Here is a 22,391-nt window from a genome sequence, read left to right as displayed (position 1 = left end):
TAAAAATGATATCTTTGAACATGTAATCCAGTGTGTAAGCGCCAACACTGCAAAATACTTGGCGTCAGAAAAATGCTCCAATATGCTTATTTATTTCGGAATGTGTGGTATCTAGGGCTGGGCATTTCGAATCGAATAGTAAATTATTCGAATCTGTTCAAAGCTAAATTTCGAATCGCCGCCATCTGATTTTTTTTTTCCGCCAATGATCTAGGTGAATTCCTCATTTTTTGTTCAGTGAAGTCATATTTTTTTTTCAACGCAATTCTAACATATGACTATTCTCTGTAGTGAGTTATTGATAAAACGTGTTTTTATTGTGTGTGAACGCTCAGTAATCTATCTGAGTGATGTATTCTATGTTTTCAGTAATTCATTTGTTACTATAAAAAATAGTCGCTTACAATTATATATTACCAAGTATTCGAGATTCGATTCGAAAAAATTATTCGATTCTGAAATCACAAGGTGTTCGAAAATGCCCAGCCCTAGTGGTATCCCAGCTCAGAGCTGACGCCTACACGCTTACAAATCATAAAAGCGATCCTCGACATCAATGTATTTGACGACCTGCATTTATTTGTTGGCCAGCGATTTCAATAATAAATGGTCAGAGTCTTCATTAATTAATTAGCCACATATCGAAATTTGGCACTATATCAATTTTCTGTCTTCAGACCATCGAAAAAAAAACTGAGATTTGTAGTTGTTCAGATACTTTTCCCCCTCTGAAATTTAGCCACCAGTTTGCAACGAATTTACTGACCGACTCTTGGCAAGTTTCTCTTAGGTTAGCCAAAAATTTTCTGCAACTGAAAAATGCTTGAGGTCGCAAAATTTCCATTAGACCAGTGGTCGGCAACCTTTTTTAAGTGACGGACCGGTAAAGCCTGAACAAAATTTTGGCGGACCACCTTTATACAAACGAGCTAAGATTATGTAGTAAATTATGCGCGTTAGAAAACTTATGTTGAAAATATCTCCAAAAACAGGGGTACTGGTGACGCTATTTAATGCGAGATCTGTATTTGTTTGCTGGCATTAAAGGTGGGTTATCACGGAAAAATTTTCCGGTTGAATTTTATTCTATAGATTTTTTTAGAATTTTTGACGCTTTCCGTTTACATAAAATCGACTTAATTTTCGAGATTCGAATTTTTAAAAACCGCCTCAGCAAAAATCGACTCAAGTTCGGACGCGGCCTCTGATGACGTAGTAGTGAGAACTCATTCCAGATCCTGTAGTCACGTCGTATGCCAAGTACCGCGATTTACCGCTGATTTCTATATTTAATTCCATTTATTTTTCGCGAAGTTCGATTTATAGTTGAACAGTATTGCAGTATAAAACAGAAATGTACAGCTGTGGGATTCCCATGTAGTCAGTTCCCAATTTGAAGATATGGTCGAAAGTGATACACGTAACGCGTTTCTTACGTCCACCCTATTTCGTTTTTTCAGCTGTTATTGTGAATATCGAAAACCCGACCTGGCATGAAACAGTAACACTGTCTGTGAAGCTTCTATTGCAATGTCTGAATATCGACCAAAAAACTGCCAAGATATATATCGCAAATACGCCTTTCAATTCTTTATCATTTGAAATTTAATCGCGGGGATTCGTTTTTGTTAGATTGTAGAAGTGTTTTTAGGACGTGGTCCGTTTTTGTGTAATCTTTCCTAATCTTTCCGCGGACCGGCGATGGGCCGCGGACGGTGATTGCCGATCACTGCATTAGACCATAATTTTGGAAACATCTCCTCAAAACACTTTCTGAATGTTGCGAACTTGTGTTAAAATGACTTTCCGTGAAATAGATCTCTTTCTACGAAGATAAAGACTATTGAAATTGTTATTATTAATATTACTTCTTATTCAAAAATGTGTGTTCATACAAGGGGTGGTACTAATAAGCAAGCGTACACCACAAACACGACCTCCAATCAAAGTACCATAGAAAAGAAAACGTAACAAATAGAAAAATTTCATACTAAACTTGAAAAAGTAAATGTTTTAACAGAAAATATCTACACCTCCGGCATTGGTGTCTTCACAAACAATAAAAATGTTTGTCAAAAAAATTGAACATTGAGCGAGATATAAATAGTAAACGCCAAATGAGTTGCTTTACAAAACCTCTTCAGCAAATGACACAAATTGGAAATATGAACTCTACTGTACCCTCGGAAAAGATAATGAATCCATCTTAGAAAGTTATCATTATTTCAAACTGGGTTGATTTAGTTTCAATGAGAGTACAATAAAATGATAAATATCGATGCTATTTTGTTTGAATAAATAGCCATCTTCCCATATTTCTAAGACAATGATTGGCCTTGTAATAGAATAAGTTGGATTTCTGGATAATTTGAAACTAATGCTTCTGACCTAATCATCCATTAGCAGTATGTTATTTGAGATACAAACCTATCACTGCGTAAAACTGTGCTCCCATTTAGATAAATATATAATATAGGGCAAATGAGGGCTCTTATGTTAAAGATGAAAAAAAGTTGGGTATTATACTGTTGACAACCACTTTTGAGAAATCTCCCTTATTTTTCTGAAACATGGGTGTGTTTGACTCAACCACCGATTGAATGGATATTTTCCCAAGTGAATTAATAACATCGAAACAAAGTATTGCGTAATTCAGCTGTATAACCATCAGTTCTCAAGCTCCACAAACAAAAAAATGTATTACGAATGAACATGTTCTGAAATCAATTTTGGGAAACCCAGAGTAAATGACTACAGCGAATCAGAATTTTGTGTAAAAAGTCTAAGGCAGTGAAAAAGATTAAACATAATACGAGTACTCTGATACTACATACTTAAGTTTCGTAAGTTACAGCAGTAGCATCAAAGTGACAATGCTTCAGCGGAGAGTTGGAATAAACTTCGCAACAAAAATTTGAGTCAGGGAAGTATCAACTTAGTAATATGACAATACGATTCTCTGCTTTTAGCAGCCAATTATAAATAGGTAAAAAATAGATGAAAAAGGGTTTGTTAGACTCGATCTTGAGCAGTGCCCTCTATTTTGTCCTTATCATATTTTGACAATACAGTTACTTCTATCTTATACTGATTTCACTAAAATCAGACTTTAACAAGCAATAACACTTGAGAAGTTTGGGCATAATATCCTTGATTCCCTCTTCTATTTGCTCCATGGCAACGGTGTTTGGAATCCATGCAGCGGTTACCAAGATCAAAGGTCAATTTCACTGAGAAGTCTTGCTACGATTGGAGAACAGTCCATTTGACTCATTGCAACATTTGCCAAGTGATCTTCATGTTTCTGTATTAAACTGTAACCAAATATGAATATAAATCATAACATGATATTTTAATATATGAGGTTTCCATTACACTTAATGGGTAGTGCATCGCTCACAGCGTTCTGTATAAAAGTAAAAATCAACTTACGCTCTTCCGAGATCAGAATATCTTGCAATATTTGTTAATATAAGAGTAGCAGTTAATCGCACACTTTTGCTGATAGCGTCTTCTTTTTCATCCTGCCAATAGAAAATTAGATTAGTACCAAAAATGACAACAAAGAAATTAATTGAAAGTAACTGTTGTATGTATTCAGAGATTTAGGTTTTTAATTCCAAACAGGATGGTATAATTTGTGACATTGTACCAAAAATGCTGAAATAACCAATTTTGTGTTTAGGTCAATTTGTATATAAAACAAATCCAAATCCAATACACTCAAAATTAGTTCTATTCAATTTAGTAAAATTTTGATTTTAGGAAAAATATAAATATTTTCATTCAGAAAGATTCTGCAACATTATAAAAATCAATCATCATGCTCGTGCCAAACTTTTTCTGTTAACTGTGACCCAATTCAGAATATATATTCAATACATTATATATTTAAAAATATTATTTCACAATGTAATTGGAATAGTATGCTACAGTCATCCCCGCTTAGAAAAAAAAGGGAACTAGAAATATAGAAAACAAATAAGCTTACCAAATGATTAGCAAAAGGAATCTTGCCGACATTTCGATATAAAACAAGTAATGATGCATTCGGTGCCATTAAATCAATCGTAGGTGGTTTAGGCTTTTGTTGTGCTCCCTGGGGTTGTTGAGAATTCGGCACCGGGGTATTTGGCCTCACCCCAGTGTGTTGTTGCTGGGGCACAGGAGGCCGATAAACAGCCCCTAGGGGCCTGGGTGTACCAACTTGGGAAGAATGAAATTGTCTTTGTTGTTGGGGTAGGTGGGTCTGTTGGGGGGTAGGAACATACACAGGAGGGGGTTGTGTGTTGGAACACAGAATCTTCGCTGGTGGTCCAGCACCCAGACTCACTGTTGCTTGAGGATGCGGACGTTTGATTCCGACCTAGAATTCATTAAGTAATTCTCACCAAAATGAATGAAATACATGAAAAAAAGATTGGATACAATACCACAGAATACAGTATTATACCGTTCTATATTCTTCTATTTGTCCATAAAAATGGGGAATGTGAAGGGTATCTTGAAATTTTTTAAGAAATTTCATATTGAAGACTTCAAAAAGGAGAATATCAAAGACTTCATTTCAAAAAGGAGTGGATGCTATCATAAAATACAGTAATTTCAACTATCTCAATTCCTAGAATATATTTGGTTATTTTAAATTCAGTATAAGAAAATGCTTTCGGACATTCACAGACAGTATACGAAATTATGCAACTACATACGGGAGTCCGGGAGTTCTAGAACTTTTTGCATTTTGAAGCACCCGCAAAAGGTCTTCTATTATTTACGGAGTCCTACAAAAATTTATAAAAAAAATACATTGTTACCCTATTTACCGTTGTCCTATTTTATTAATGACGTTACTGCTTATTTAGAAAGTTACAAAATTAGCCGAGTCAGTATTTTAATTAGTAAACGAATAGCTCGTGGAGCCCCTAGGTTTCTCTAATGCCCCAGCGCTACGTATGGCGCACTTTGAGAACCTATGTGGTAGAAGGCAATATGTTCGAATACCGACGTCTTTTAGTGTAATGTGAAGAATGAAAAAAATCCTTACTTGTGATTGAGACGTCCCTTGATATATTGCAGCAACAGTACTAGGAGCAGTCGGTATTCTGTGTTGCTGATATTGTTGATGTAATTGTTCAGGTGTGATTGGAATGATGTGTTGAGCAAGGTTCGACACAGATTCACGATTTGATTGAATGCCTTTGTATGAATACTGCTTTACGACTGATGGAGCTGGAGTCGTGTTGGAGTTTACCGGGGCTGATTGAATCGCTGGAGAAGTTGTCGTTTGTGAATTTTTCCTACGAGTTATTGTGTCTTTTAATCGTTGATTGAGAGTACTGTGAGGTATTGGGTTTGTGGGGGTTGACGGGGTCATGGCATTTGACCCCAAAGTAAGAGTTTCTGTTGATGGGGTTGTGGAAACGGAAGGCATAATAGACGGTGTCACAGAAATGTCACCGGTTGGCCGTGGCGCTGAATCCATCTTAAAGATACTAGCCACAGCCTCAGTGTTTATTGAAGTACAATTTTGTTCACTCATAAAATGCTTTGGCGTACTGGATTCTGTTATAGTATTGTCAGGATGTGACAAACTCGCTGAAACTGAGATTGCATTTGTTGAGTTGACAACAGTGTTCCCTAATATTGATTCCTCAGTGTCCACTTTTGAACCCTCATTTGTAGCAGGTTTAGTGTTGTTAGTATCACAGTTTAAGCTATTTCCACATTTTTCAAAGAGTTTGTCATTTTCTTGTTTTATTGAACTACCGTTCAGAATCGGTGTTTCACCGTTCATGAGTTGAGAATTCTCATCATATCCATTAACCATATGTACAGTCTCTGATGACAATTCTTTTGATTTTTTTTGTGATTTGAGTTGCTTTGAAATGTTCTCGTTTGCATTGTCTACCTCCATAGATGTCTCATTTGTATTCATCTCTTGAGATGTGACCACATTTTCATGTGTCCCACTGAAAATTCAAAAACAAATTATTTTCACAGTACTATGATCACATACTATGCCGAACCTGATAAAGTTATGACAAAATGGACTATTCAAAAATTCTGTGTGTGTGTACAGTAAGGCACCTAATGAGCGTAGACTAGTGGTTCCCATACTGGGGGTAATTATCCTCAAAGGGGTGATTTGGCAATTTTTAAGGGTTAATCCAGACATTCACCGTTTAACAGTTTATTTTTTTAATTCTGTACTTTTAACTATTCTGCGGAAAAGCTGTACATTCAATGCTCAATCTAGTCAGTGAGCCTTGTCACCTAGTCAAATGATTCATAAGGGCATAATACCAATACTTTGTCGTACAGATTGTAAACTAAAATGCTGAGCTAGTGCAAGTTTAACATCTCAAAGTCGGATCGAAAAATGCAATAGGTGTTATTATCTGCATTTTTGGTCAAAGAAAACGTGATAACGATACGACTACTGTATGATTATGAAACGGGTAAGTGAGCTTTTCGATTTAGGAGGAACATAAAAAGTTTGGGAACCACTGGTGTAGATTATGACTATGAAGTTGGGGAAAATAGACAAATGACCACAAGTTTAAAAAAATCCAACCTACGACTCAAAGAGTTGAATCCGCTCTAAAATCCTAAACAAAATTTTTTTTTGATAATAAACCTTTTGACTTATGAAAGCATTCTTTAACAGACTGTTAGGATCTCCCAGTCAACCTAATAATTCAGATATATCATCACCATGTAAAGTCTGAAATACCTAGCTCTGAAAATTCAAAAAATTTTATAATACAATCCATCCCTGATGGGAACTTATCCATTCATGCGATGGATCCATTCATGATACGAATTATTAAAAAGAATGTTATTCTCAGAGATAAAAGCCTATTGAGATTACTGAAATACTTATTGCAGTTATGCTATCACAAAGTTATTCTGTTTAATAGACTTTTATTAAAAAAAAAAAATAAAAACCTGTCAAAACTAATTTCAATTTTGTAAATACAATACTACCATACCATACCTGGTATCCATTGGCTCAGGAAAGCCATTCAACACAGGAAGAGAAGACGCTGGACCATTATTCGATGATTTTTCTTCTTTATCATTGTTCAGATGAGCATCTTGATGACATCCACCCAATTTTGAACTATCATGATTATTTACTGAATTAGTATGTGGAATAGGGGAGACCGTTTTGGTCAAGTCTGATGTAGAATTTTCATTCAAAATGGTATCTTTACCGTATTCAGTTTCATTCGGTAAAAGTTTCGAGTTTGTTTGGGAACAGTCAGAGACTTGTGAACTTTGTGTATTTGAAGAATCAGTTGTGGTAATGTTGGAAGGTTTTTGTGGCATTGGTGTCATGCCATCAAGTTGAGATGTTGGTGGCACAATTTCTGTTTTTATAGGTTGGGTTTTGTTTATAGTTGGTGCAGGAGGCTCATTCTGACATGGCACTGGAGTTTCAGAAGTCACATTTAATTCCGTGGATGCCACAGATTGTACAGTTCCTGCCAGTATCTCACTAACAGACGTGGCATCATTTTGACTCATGGATTCCGCAGATTGGGTAGATAACACACCGTCATTGACAGAATTTGAATTTGCATCGGTCACATTATGACCATCATTCAAATTGTTATTTTGACCATTGGACACTGCGACTTGGTCACTAGGTGCCACATTTTGACCGGACGGTGCCACAATCTGATCAGTTGGTGTCAGCGTTTGCTCAGTTGTAACAACATTTTGGCCTACTACTGATATATTTTGGGCACCTTGGACCAGAACTTGACCACCAGATGCCATAACCTGGCCAGTAAGTGCCACAGCCTGAATCACTGGTGTCACAACTTGACCAGTTGCTGCCACAGTTTGGCCAGATAAGCCAAGCGTTTGACCAGGTAAAAGCGTCACACCATTGCTTCCAGGTATTGTTGACATAATAAATATAGGTTGGAACTGTAACTGTTGAATAGGTACTGCAGTAGTTATTCCAGGTATTGGCATTGAAGGAGGCTTGGCAGCTGGAGACGGTGATGATGCAATAGTTTGGTTGTTCGCTGATACTATGATCGGTGGTTGTGCCCTAGAAAAAGATACGATCGTCTATTATTCAAGAAAACCTGATAAGGCTGCTTAATGTCTAAATCAATATGACAAGCCACAGCCGCTCGTTCGGTTACCAATTCACGTCGGGTGTGAGATGAGTTAACCCGTTATTTGTTTTAGGTGGATGGGTGGATTTAGCATGGATTAAAGGTAAAGGAAAGCGTAACTGGTCAGTTATAATGCGAACCACCCTACAACAATGACGTTCCACACATTTGAGCATCAATTTAATCTGTGTTAGCATCATCATCAGCTGTGTTAGAACAATGACAAATTTTACTAGAATATCAAAAATTCTGTATATGATTCACAAAATTGGGCATCTCCATCAAAATCAGTTCCAACTGAATACTTTTGGATGTTGTAGTTCGGGGGTGTGCAACCAGCAAGGAAATATTATGCACCCGCGAAGAAGTGTCAATTTTGAATGCCCACCAAATGAGTCATATTTATTATCTATGCATATGATATTTCGATGCCCTAACAGCTAACTTGTGTGATACGAACAACGTATGTCCTAAGATCAATAACCAAACTTTTTGTGCCTGTAACTACTAGAAATTCTATGTTAAATAAAGATGCAGCTTGCAGTTCCACTAAGGTATTTGTATTTGGTCCTCCTGCACTAAAAAATGCGCTCCCCTGTTGTAGATGAAAATGATAAACAAAACATACTTTGTTGTTGGTATTTTCTCGTATTCGGATGAAAAAACAGACGAAGGATCTTTCAATTGATACCCGGGAACAGGCAATGGTGTTGCACGTTTCTTTATTCCAGCTATATGATATTGTGGTTGACCCCTTCCTTGGTTGAATAACCTGGAAAATGAAGAAAAGAATTTCTAGCAAAAACATACAGAATTTCAGTTACACTTGAAACAGTGTTTTCAACATGCGGGCCGATATCCGTAGTTGCGTAATCTGAAAATCCTCTTATTTAAATAAAAACATAAAATTTTGTAGTAAATTTTATAAGGTATTTTCATGATATTAACCCTTACCGTGCGGTGGGCACGTATACGTACCAACGACAAAACTCGCTAGATCGCGGCAGGTACTTTAAGTTACCCATTGTTCTATTTAGCAATCGGTCGCAAACTGTTGGTCTAGTTTTACCGGGTTTTAGTTTATTGATAAGAAGTCTTCTTCGAGATTAACATAAGCATCGGTAAATCTCGCTTTCGTTTACGACATGAACTTTATATGCGGCGGAACGAGGGGGTGTTTTTGAAATTTATGCAAATTTCGGTGTTTTTAGGGTGGTGATAGAAGACATATTATCCCTTCCATCTACTAAAGTATTTTGAGTTAGATCACGAAATTGCTACAGCAACATTATGCTATTGTTTGCCAACCACGAAGCGGTAACAGTAAAGGATTTAGCGAATATTTCTATTTTTTATCACGGTTTGAAGTTTCAACTCCCAAGAAGAAAAAAATGCCTTTTATCTATCCGGTTTGTGACTCAGACCACCACTTTTAAAAAAACTTTTTTTTTTAATCGCCAGTTGCAAGCTCTTTAAATAAAATGCAACCAGTGGGTAGCAGAGGATCATTAGTTTTCTCGGTAGTAGCAAATACGATTATTTAATAAAAAATAAAAATCGCATGGAAAGGGTTAAAGTCTTGCTTAAAAATAATTGAATATGTGGCAAGAATCATAGCATAAAAGCTTGGCTGTAGCAATTTTTCGTTTGTAACTATAACAATAATAAAACGAGAATATCGGTCTACCAACCTTGAAGATGCTTGCGGAAAAATCTCCTTCAAGCATTTTCCAAAATCGGTTGCTGACAGAACTTCAGTCTTTCCTTGTCTTCCGTATCTATTCGATGAAGCGAGATATTCACAATAAACATCAACACGAGGAATGTAACTTTCGGATTCAAACTCATATGTTGCCCAGATCCTGAAAAACAATTTTGTGCTTCCTTTTTATCATGTCTTCAACTTGTATTCAGTAGAAATGATAGTAGAAAATGATACCAGAGATGGTGAACCCTTTCTAATGAATGGGTAAAAAATTATTTTGTTATCGTACAAAAGAAGACTGTCTTGAATCTTGAATTGATTGAATTAAAGCCGGTTTCAATATCAATTTTATCACTGATGTTAGTATATAGTTATATTTTTTGCATTAATTCATGGCTTGGCAGGTTATCGAAAAAATAGAAAAGTGGGCCAGTATCCGAAATCCGAAAATAGACCATGGTAGTAAACTGAAGTTGAGGCCAATAAAATACACACTTCACCACTGGCAAAAAAAAAGAGATTAACCAAGTAAGCATGATTGAACCAAAGAATATGTTTGGGTTAAAAATTGAGAGACTGTTAATAAGCTTTTTCAATTGTAACTGATTAAACTTATTCAATGGTATCTAAATAATTGTATAAACTAGACAGCAATCGGAGACCGCCGACCGCCCATTCCTTCGCTCTGATTCAATAGCAACACTGTGTGTCCCATCACTAATTAATAAATAACTCGCTAATTATACAACATAATTCTATCAAAATCAATAGGCTCCTGATCCGAGATATGATGAATGCACATGCATAATTTGGAGCAGGTTCAATCTCGCTTTCGTGAGATATCTCGTAACATACGAAAGTACAAACAAACAAACAATTACCTATGAACATACTTACCGATCAAGATCGATAAGTAAAAAGCATCAAAAGTAAAGGACCAACAAAAGCCAAACTGGATTTCCAAACTCACCATAACTTTGTAAAAGACTCCGGTGAGTTATCCTGTGTTATTTCTGTAGGTGGAGCAGGCATGTAGTGAAACACTGGGGGAACAGTGCCAGCTTCAGAGTGTGTATACGTGGGGCCAACCCCAGGTGGTGATGATTTTGGAACAACCACTTGTGGGGCTGGTGGTGGGGTTTTGATCTCAGGTGGGGGCTGTTGAACAAGGGTTTGTTGCACAGGGGGTGATTGTACTGGATTTGAGATTAGTGTAGGTGGGATAGATGGCGGTGTTGGGTCAACTTTGGGTTGGGGTTTTGGTTGTGGAATGACAGGTTTTGGTGGGGGTAATGGGGGCCTTGACTGCGCTGTTGATGGAATAGGACTTGTGACGGGATTAGTCGGAGCAGCTGTGGCGAAGAATGGTTGCGCTTGATGAACAGAACCTGCAAATATTGTAAGTGGGAATTACTTTATGAAACTTTGTGAAATTACACTTATTAGTCTTCTGGTACAGCCTGGGACATCCAAAACGAATTTTCGAATCTTTTAAATTTAAATTTCTGGATTTTAGGAATTAAAAAATTATTAATTTGAGTTGAATTGAGCAAAGCGTGATGAAAAAAGCATGCAATAAATATTCAATACTAAAATATAGAAAACCAAATTTTTATTTTAGCTTTTTTCCATTTCCAAATCAAACTTCATTTAATACACGAAGACATGTTTAATTGTCTTTTCTGTCAGAATTGTATCAACTAGAAATATGTATAAAAGCAAACCTAATACTGGCAAAACAGAACGATATTTTTAAAGTGCAGCAAGTTTAATAATAGATATAAACTTATAGAATAGAAACTTGTGGCACCCAGTTGAAAAAACGACTGGTGTACATTGACAGCCCATTGTACCAACCAAAATGAGAAAAACTGAATTATACTGAATCTTGATATCTATAACTACATTAACTAGTACACAAGTATCAGTTGTGGTTATGGGAGACTAACAATTTTCCTTGCTTTGTGCCTTTGCACAAGTGTAAATGCATCGTATGATGCAAGGAATCTGCGGCAAGAAAAAGGTGACTATTCCAAGTGATTCGAAAGTTTTGCTGCACACTAACACAAATGTATTTCCGTAATGTACGACTTCACAGAAACATATTCTGTATTAGCGTGCAGCAAGACTCTTGAATCAGATAGAATAGTCATCTATATTCTTGCTACAGCATCACTGAATCATAAAAAAACAGGCTGTTTTACCTAGTTTTTGCTGTAACTGCATTTGTCTCTGCATATGGGAATGATGTTGAACCGGTGCTTGGTATGTAGGTGGTGGCGGTTGCTGAGCCTGTTGCTGACCGGGTGTTATTCTGCGAGCGAGTCGAATTTCAGAAAGTTTTTCTGGTCCAAACGTTCGAACATTCAGTGTAACAAGACATATCAGAATATCTGGAAATATTAACAACTCAGTATTGGTGATTAATATAGAATTATACATATTAGTCAAGAGACAACACTCTTCTTAATTGCCGGCATATTAATTTTGTTCATTCAATTTTGGTGAACCTGACCCCAAGATTCATATTTGTTATTGGACTAATTTGGACAAAATCAGAGTGAGGCCGTATTACCAATCACCACACTGAATACTGTTATGTATATTTATTTCTGTGCAATACTAGAAGCAGTATGTGATATTGTCCTGCATAACTAAGAAGTATCGGAACATTTTGACAAAACTTGAAAGGATGTGGTTTGCAATATGATCCAGGGCAGTGGACTAAGAAAAAATTCATATCCCACTCATTTCAAAAACGTCTATTGGTGGACAAAAATTTCTATCTGAGAAAACCAAATTATGATCACAATCACAATAGCTCAAAACTATACAAGCCTTCTTTAGTCAACCAAATGCTTGCTCAATGGGTTGCTGAGGGAAATTTAGATCAAAAATATCTCTAGTAAAGTTTGACTCGGCTCGCCTACTTTACATCAAGTTGTCTGAAGGGACTGAAACCTATGGGCAGGGGGTGTATTCACTTGGCTAACACAGACAGTCCCCGAACTCGTAATAGAACTCAAATAAGGAAAATCTGAATAAAATTATAGCCTAGCCCTAACCTGGTACATACACTATGAGAGTACTCTGATTTGAATTCTTCCAGAACAACTTTATAACCAATCGTACTCACCTATGCAACCTTTAATAAAAATAATCTTCGTGCACGGTGATTCTCCTAGTTTTGATAAACGATATAAAGCTTCAATTGCCGCAAGTAATAGTTCAACATCATTTATCATCAAATTTTGTACAGCTGCATTGTAAACTTCTTCACTGACAGACACACAGAGGTAATCAACATTGGGACGTGGTCGACAAATATTTGCAAGAATTTCAAAACCTGTGATAACGGTTTCAAACATTTTTTCAATCTTATTTTTGAGCAGGCCTAAATTTAACGAGTTATTAATTTAATCTAGAATCCATGTTCAGAATCGGTTTTGTTCTCACGAATATTTTAAAACGATCCGTTAAGTGTGTTAAAAATTCACTTCATGTAATCGAAATTATATAATTGACATTTGCAATAATGAGGTTTTAAAATGTCAATCAGTATAGTTTGCCGGCATTGCGATATTGCCAAGAAATTTAGTAAAATTCATTTTTAAAAAAGCATTCGCATTATTATACTAGGAAATTAAAAAATATTGATAATCATATTGAATTGCAGAAGGAGATTTTCCATATCATCCTATCCCTATTTTTATTCTAAAACGCAAACATACCTAATTCCAACGCTGTAAACACTAGGCTGTACCTGCTATATTTTGCACTTACCTCTTATTCTTTCGAATTTATCATCAGATAATACTGCTGAATCTATAGCATCGAAGATCATAGCTGTCATGTTGAAATGTAAATGAAGAAGTTCAATCTGAAAATGAGAAAAATATTAAAACAGAAAATTTTAGAAATCACCAAAATTACATTCAAATTGGTATTTCCATAGCTGTTACCAATTTTAGAATCGAAATTTCCCATTTGATAATTCAATAGTTTTATTCTTCAAAGGGCTATTTACAGTCGCAGTGTGCATAATAAATTTGGCTTGTGGTTTATCCATTCCACATTTTGTCATTCTACATTATTTGGTTGTACAAGAATCAGACCACAGAAATATACAGGAGAGTAATGCGTGAGTAAATACCTAATTACATTTAAAAACATCTTGCCACATATTAAGCACTTGCTCAACAAAATCTATCGACAAAAAACATGGGAGGGAAGCTTGCATTATCAACATGTTAATGGCCAATGATGTCCAAATCGAACCGAATAGGTGAATAATTAAATATACTAAAAAAAAATTGAATTGCAATACAAAGATCCCCAAAACGCAATATAAATAGATTTATGAAGATCTTGTTTCCACCCGAGCTTGAACTGGAAATCTTGCGTGTGTAAAGCGAACCCCTACACTATGGAAACAGTTCCTCCATTGATATAATATAGAGATATTCAATCTTTATAAAAGTTGCATCATTTTGTAGGTGATAGGAGTGACAAAATTCAGCTTGCCATGTTTAATATATAAACCAATTTTCTGTCTCACGAACGACAATTTAGAGAAACATTCCTACCCAATAATATGTTGTTTCGATGTAATTGGTGTAACGTAACACAAGATATGATATAGCATTCTGAAAAAAATATCAAAACACTTACTCGAGAAGATATATTACTGAGTATATCTAGCCCTGTTTGTCGTAAACACGAATATTCGGAATGAATACATAAAAATACGAATCTAATGAGAGATGGATGTCGGGCAAGTAACGATACATTGAAGTCTTCAAATGACAGGTTAAGAAGCACCAGTGCAATCTGCATCAATAAAAAAGAATAATATTTTTCAGTATTTGACTTAGAAATGGTAGCTGCTGGGCTCTTATGGACGACATAGGTTCTCTTGACTCTGAAAATGAGAGACACAAAAAATTTGGAATTTAAATTGGGGAAGAAAATACCAAAATTTACAACTATCGCTGGGAAAACAAAAACTTTTAACTACAAAAAGTTTTGTACCCTTTTCAATCAAAAATTTCAATATGTAAAACTTTTGTCTCTTGACTTAAATTTGAAAATACAGCCCGACTCTGGCTCCGAAAACCAGTAAACACCACTTTTATAGTCATAGTAAATGTTCATTTGCCTCTAATATGATGGAATGTTGTAGTTCCTTATAAACAAGCTAGCACATATCATGCATTGAAACATCTGTGAATACCCTATCAAAACTGATACATGGCAGTGAATTACAATAGATTACATTATGTCTCTTCGCTTCCCAGACACAGTTAACTCATTTGGTTTGTGCAGATCATTTCAGTTGTTACAAGTTCAATTTAGATTACAGTCTGTTTAAAACTGTATAATACGTCGTTCATGTCAAAATCAATGCAGTATAAACAAATACAGCAATATACAATGAAAATGATAGCAAACAGAAACAAATGACAAGATTATGTGCTTTATGTTCATATGTGCACACTTTTGAAGACATAAAAAAGATTTCACATATCAAAGTTATTTATAAATTGCATTGATAAAAAGCATAATACCTGCAAAACACGTTGTCCTTCATAATCTTCTACTCCTAGAGATCGATAACCATGGAACAGTTCTGCCCATTTTGATGTGGATTTCGTCTCAATTTCAATTTCTGAAAAAGTAGTGAAAGGTAGTTATTCAAAATATGGTAAGTTTGTGTAAGAAGGTCTACAAACATGATATGAATATTGCAGTAGGTATTTCTAGCAGGAGAGATAACATGACTTTGTAACAGAATCCAAACAGTATTGGTTTTAAACAAAACAAAACTTCATGAATCTATGTCAGCTTTGCTGGCAAAGATGAGCAAGGCAAAAAGTTTGATCACCACATTACAAATTTCATCCTCGCTTCAAACAAGGCCATACAAGCAACCACTTTACATACATATCGTATATCAATACATATCGTCAGATATGAGTTGATGCCGTTAAGGGCCTTGTTCCAAGCGAAAGGCGTGAATAGGAATCGATAAAAAAGTACATTTTTGGGAATCCTTGGGAATTCTGTCGAAACATCCACAAGAGAGGTTTTGATATGTTACTGTAAGTTGGCAATTAAAAAATATAATACCTGAATTATTATTCCTTGTACTTGTATTTTTCGTCTTTATATCCAATAAACGTTTCTGCAAAGCGTCCATGAAGACTTCTTCACCTTGATTAACGGTTTTATCAAGTAATTCATTTCTTTTTTCAACATTCTCCGAATTCATGTTTTCCTTTTTAGGCAATGTGTTTGGGTTTTGTTCAGGCAGAAGCACAGGTAATACTGATTTTTTTGCAACTGAATTATTCCAGAATCTCCGATAATTATGTTTTGTCTTTCGTTGTAATTCATTTAAAACTCCGCAGTAAGAGTCATGACCTGAGAACAATATTAATAAATATTGAACGAGAATATCGGTCAGAGACCGAAGACTTATCGATCGGAGGTTAGGGGATCTCCCACGCTCTTACTCCCTAGTGACACCGTGTGTCCCATCACTAATTAATCAATAACTCGTTAATTATACGACATAATTTATCGAAACTCAATAGGCTTCTGTTCCAAACTATGATGAATGCACATGCAAAATTTGGAGCAGATTCAACCTCGCTTTCGTGAGATATCGCGTGTATCTAACAGACAAACAAACAAACAAACAGACAGATACCTATCAACATACTTACCTATCTTAAGATCGATAAGTAATAAGATGACCATAAGGCACACTCTGAATCATTTTTCTCAAAATTTGATTGTGCGCCAAATAGTATGTATTACCCACACTCAAAATCAGTACAGTATTGCATTAAAAACCGCCAAGTACCAAATCTAAGAAATTTATTGACATTGCAACTTGATAACTTATAATATGGTGCACCTTATAGCACAAAAAATACAGTGAGGGGAATTAAAACAAAATAGAAAACTAAAATATGTAGCAGTATATACAGAAAGTTAAAACCGTACTATAGTTAAAACTAACTACAAAGATAATACATTGTGCCGTACAATGTGCCTTATCATGGGATATACAAAAAATAACTAAATACTCTTTTAAAATATTTTGAAATGTGAAATAGGAAACTTTTTGAATTCAAATAGTTTTTATTGGTTTTCTACGGTTTGAAATGGTATAATTGACTTTTTAGAAAATTAACAACTTCCTCAGAGCATGCGAAATTGTTATCAATAATTTTAATGTCAGCACTCAGCCTGGCATACACATATTGATACTTTTTCTCAATGTTAGATGATTGAATCTGAAAATTGTATATCCACTTGCAATTTGCACACACAATCGAGTCTTAAGTACGGTACTCACCATCAGAAACTATCCCAGCATGCAACAGTAAAGCATCCACAATTCTTCTGCATTGTGGAAGCTTCAACACATGTCTAGATTCCCCAGACAGAAGTGTACATGCATTGACTGCAAAATCAATCTCATTTGGTAAGCATGACTCAAGGGATAACACAACTCTATCGTAGTCACTCACTGATGGTTTATCAGTGTTGAGATTGTACTGAAATCTTTGAGACTCTAAAAAATATTTAGGAAATTATGAGCATTGTACATTGAATAGTAATGATAAAACTCAATGTAATTTAAAAAACATTATAAAACAGAAAATTCTGATAATGCTATTTTTTTCTGGAAATTCATGTGTGTCGGCCCCACGCAATAAACCTGGCTTATAGAAATTCTCATGATGCAAAATTAGCATTAGCATCAAACTGAACAAAATTAGAAAATAATAGCACACAGTATTAAGCAATAACAACATGAATAAAACACTAAGGATAACTATTTGGCGCCCCAGAAGTGTGTGTACCAATATGGAGGTAACTAATTTTGTTCACCTACTTTGCATCAAGTTGTGTAAAGGGACTGAAACCTATGGACAGGGGGTATATTTAGTTTGCCAACACAGACAGTCCCTGAACCCGTAATAAAACTAAAATAAGGAAAATCGAAATAAAATTATTGTCTAACCTGGTACATACACTACCAAATTTTTAATATTATTAACAATTTCACACATTGAAACTGCATATAAGCTAATAATGCTCAAATATACTGTCCGTTTAATTCTTATTGCTCATCACTGCCTCATTGAAGAATAAAAATCATATTATTATACTTTTGAAAAGTATAAGGATTACTATTGAACTACCCTTCATTTGCCCAAAGCACTTTCTTGATTTCAAATTTAGCTAAATGCTCTTGTATTCATTATAGCATATTAATAATAAATTAAATTATGGTTCACTAATGTAGACATTTGCAAAATATAATGTAAGAGACATAACACTGTGGAAAATGTACATGTTTTTCATAATTTCCTGCTATTCGTCAGGTTACAAAAAATTTCAATTGTCTCGTGGGTATCATATGCTTTGCTCAACAGATGGCATTTTTGGATAAAATGTTCCAGCATTAACATATACAACGTCATTGGCAAATGGCAATAACAAGTTAGTTATCTCTGAAATTTATATACTGGTATTATGTGCCACATGAATCTCACATACAGAACAACCACATTATTTTTGCTTGAATTAATAAATATTAGATCAAAAATGTTTTATATCGAATAAGTTTTCTTGGTTATTATTACAATAGTTCTCTGTGATTCAACAATCTTGCAGGAACGAAAGTTACAGAAATACATTTGTGTTGATGTGCAGCCAGATAGAATAGTCTCTCGAATCAGATAGAATAGTCATCTTTATTATTGCTACAGCATATTTAAATTATACATTTACCATGAGCTCAAAGGTATGGAGGGCAGAGTGGATGGTTAGTTACTATAAATTATATTTAGTACCTTCTCATGCCAAGGTAAACTCAATCATAAAAGTTGAAGTCCATAGTTGCAAAGAATTCACAAAAATTCTAATAACAAACTTTTCATTGAAATGAGAATTCTCGTCGAAATATATACGAAAAAATTCACCTACAGATAAAACACTTTTCGATAAATTTATCAAAATATTAAAAAAAACTAACCAGATATTGGATATCTGAATCTTCTCAATTTTCCGTCGTAAAGTCGAGAGTAAGGTTGTGGCTCATCGTCACCAAAGAAATGAACCCGTTCATAATCTTCTAAATATCTACGAATGAGTAAAAGTAAAACGTTGAAGGTATACGTTAATATGAAAAATGAGACAAGGCTAAAAACCTGTGTAAAATAAGACAATTAGAAGTCTTTCCACAGTAATTCTACTTGCGCCAGACAGAATCTTAACAAATCAAATACCTTCTACAAGAGACTCCTAACAAAATACTACAGTATTTTCATATTAGTTTTATAAAGTCTTGTTTCAAATTCCACAAAACCTATGGACTGTTAGCTCCTATTATTGACAAATGGGTTACTTGATAATTTGACATATTATACACTGACAAAAAATTGGCAATCCTGTCTTTTTCTAAACAACAATTCAAACTGTGGAAAGCTTTAATTAACATAGAAAAGCAAATAATTTTATAAATGCAACCCTACATTTTCAAAATCACAACACACAGCTGCTATACATTACGAATAAGAAGAGAGTATTCCAATGGTATCATTAGCAAACTGCATCTCAAAGCTTTCAAACTGACTTCATTTTGAAGTGAACATGTATCACTGACTTAACATGGGTTCATCAAAACAATGAAAATGATTGGTGTAAATAAGGATTCTAGCATGTACCTGCTACTTTCGTTTCGAATATTTTTCTATTAAATTGAGTTTGATTAAAATATATATTAGTTTCGTCTACTTCTCTATTAAACCCAAAACCTCAAAATACATTTAATAATATCTCAAAATATTATGGCTTTGGCCAGCAGGCAAGGCAGGCTTAAAGACTTACAATTGATAAATCTTCTGCAATCCAAAGGCAAGAGTCGCTGATATTCCAGGAAACCCATAGTATTCCAAAAAATCTTCCCAAAACCCTCTATCAGTCACCTAAAATGAATTGATCCATTGGTTAGATTACATTTACACATAAAACACAATTAGCCCCCACTCGATGATGTTAGTTAGTAGCAGTAGCCAGTGCTACTTGGCGTGCAGTATAGAGAACAATTTCCAACAACTAGTCAAGTTGCAGCATATATTCAGAGAAAAGCCTGTATACTATTTGTGCATAGTATCTATGTAAATAAAATTATAATGAAATCTGGAGACTGAAAAACTATGAAATTGCATGTCACTTAAACACTCTCAGAAAAAAAGTTGTTACTGTTTGTAAGCATGTTGAAATGAAATTATGCATACAGGTGAATTGTTGTGGTTTATTACCTTACGCAGATATATTTGTTTTTGTCACTAAGCTAAGACTGCAAAAATCGGGCAAAAAAATAACCAAAGCAAGCATACAGCTATTATCAAGATAATGGCCTTTAGTTACAACAAGAATAATTCACAAAAAATTATATCCACGATAAATTTCCATATGTGAAAATCTGGAAAACATTGAAATTAAAACCATCTTGAAATAAGTTTGAGGATTTTAGTTTAATATCATAATATGTGTGGTAATATTTTACCTATATTAATTTAAACCGAATCAAACAGCATATAAATAATGAAATTATTTGGAATTTGCAAACATAGATACAATACCAACATATATATTACTGTACATATCAAAAAATTTTAGTCGCTTGACAAAATATAAATCATGGAAGTCAAGCCATGGCCATAAGTTGTAAAAGCCATAAGTAAAAATAAAAAGGGTATAAACACATACATGCTTCACCAAGAGTGAAATTACATAAATTGTCTGATTGTACAAATACTGAAATAAAATGAAGAAACAGTGAGGTTCACTAATACAAAACAGTGAGAAAGAAACAAGAGAAAATGCATCAACATAAATATCAACAACAGACCTTCTGATATCCGCCAGCTTGAGTAATTTTGTTGTATAAATCGTGAAGATCTATCGTTCGGCCAGCAAGATTTGGAGTTCGACAAACATATCTCCTGAAATATTAATAACATAAAGGTTTAGAAAAAATCACTTCAACAAATAAAACAATCTACTACTGTACTAATTCTAAAATCAAAACGTGAAAGATTTAACATCAAATAAATTTTTAAATTTGGATTTCAAATTTTAATACATATGATGCAATAAAGACTTGACTTAAAATTGTTTAGATGAAAAATCAGTGTGTTATGATTTATGCTTGTGTATGCCCTAAGTAGTACAAGAAGTTAACTGAATTGTATTATGGCTTTAGCTTACCCTTTGTCCGAAAGAAATTGACTAAGCTCATTTAAAAAAGCTTCCTTTTGTCCTTGCTCAGATGAGTTGTGTGAATCTCTCCTACTTTCCATATTGAAAAATTATTGCTTGGAACATTGGATAATATCAATATATAGCTGTAGCAACACATAGCATGAGTTACCTTTGCACGTCAGATATATTTGCCTGTACTCCTTGAAGCGTTTGCAAAACGGGCTGCCAATCAGTCTATCAACTCTCCTTTGCCGGTATTCTCGCACAAGTCGCGTAATATAAAGCGGGAAATCTAAATAAGTGATACGTCTTTCCACGGGCGATACCCGCGATCGGGTGTACAAGGCAGCTGGCTGGCAGTGAATTCAAACGCTTAGGTAATATCTACTGAATCAGGCGATGTGACGTTCTGATGAATTTGGTATGGCTGGATTAGATAAATTAATATCATATATATTTGTCTCTCCTATTCTCGGGAATACTACGAAAATCAGGGCAGAAACATTCCATAAACGCACTTATACTGCCCAACAACGATTTGCCGGCTTTCCTAACTCAGTAATTGCCATCGACGCTCTAACACCAAAACCTGTAAACTGATAACTATTTTCCGCTCTTTTTTCCAAAACTGACACAAGTGAAGCGAAATTAAGTTCGGCCAGAAAAGATTTAAAATCCAAGTTTTACCAACGTCACAAAATCGAAAAATCGACGTCTTTGGTGAGGTAATAATGTGGCTAAAATGTAAAACGGCCTCCATTTTGTTTTTAGGCCAAGGGAAGGCAAAAATATCTGAAGCGCGCCGTTTTGTTTTCGCGACTTGGCCTAATCAACTCTCGATACTCGACAAATCATGCAGTAACGGCCGATTTGGAACCCAAACGCTCGACTCCCACATTACATACGCATGAGGAAGGTCCCGCATAAGCCGTGTGCTATTTCTTTGTCTATGCGTCACCTCGTCGCTGACTGCGCTCAACGGATAGAACGACCGCTGGGCAAAGAACGTTGTAATGGCGGCTGATCACGTGACAAATCTACCACATCGATTCAGGCTAAAAATATGAAGCTTGGGGTAAATTTTCAATAGTTTTTTGGTGTGTTTGGCCCATTGGCAGGTCCACATGCGCGCACCTCCAAAGTTATCCATTTATACCTTTGTTTATCCTAATGCGACGTCGCTTATTTAATTTTTATAAGGCACCTTGCTGCCTTTTTTCTCAACTGTCGATCGTCTGCTGATTTTTGGTTTGTTCTTATAA

General features: G+C 35.0%; 1 protein-coding gene across 1 annotated transcript; it reads right to left on the bottom strand.

The window, feature by feature from the left end:
• Nucleotides 1-1,849: 1,849 nt before the first annotated feature.
• Nucleotides 1,850-22,245, bottom strand: LOC120331925 (uncharacterized). Its single transcript, XM_039399105.2, has 19 exons — nt 21,136-22,245; nt 20,777-20,870; nt 19,750-19,847; nt 18,896-19,002; nt 17,207-17,425; nt 15,970-16,263; nt 15,408-15,508; nt 14,512-14,670; nt 13,624-13,720; nt 12,977-13,186; nt 12,045-12,233; nt 10,811-11,228; nt 9,827-9,997; nt 8,764-8,907; nt 6,998-8,065; nt 5,045-5,969; nt 3,992-4,366; nt 3,433-3,524; nt 1,850-3,314 (listed from the first exon to the last, which is right to left on the bottom strand). The coding sequence occupies exons 1-19, from the start codon at nt 21,225-21,227 to the stop codon at nt 3,215-3,217; spliced, it is 4,953 nt and encodes a 1,650-aa protein (XP_039255039.2). The 5' UTR covers nt 21,228-22,245; the 3' UTR covers nt 1,850-3,214.
• Between the last annotated feature and the right edge of the window lie 146 nt (nt 22,246-22,391).

Source organism: Styela clava, chromosome 6 (genome assembly GCF_964204865.1).
Source record: "Styela clava chromosome 6, kaStyClav1.hap1.2, whole genome shotgun sequence".
Lineage (NCBI taxonomy): Eukaryota > Metazoa > Chordata > Ascidiacea > Stolidobranchia > Styelidae > Styela > Styela clava.
The sequence above is the reverse complement of the archived record's forward strand: the minus strand, read 5'-3'. Positions and strand labels throughout refer to the sequence as shown.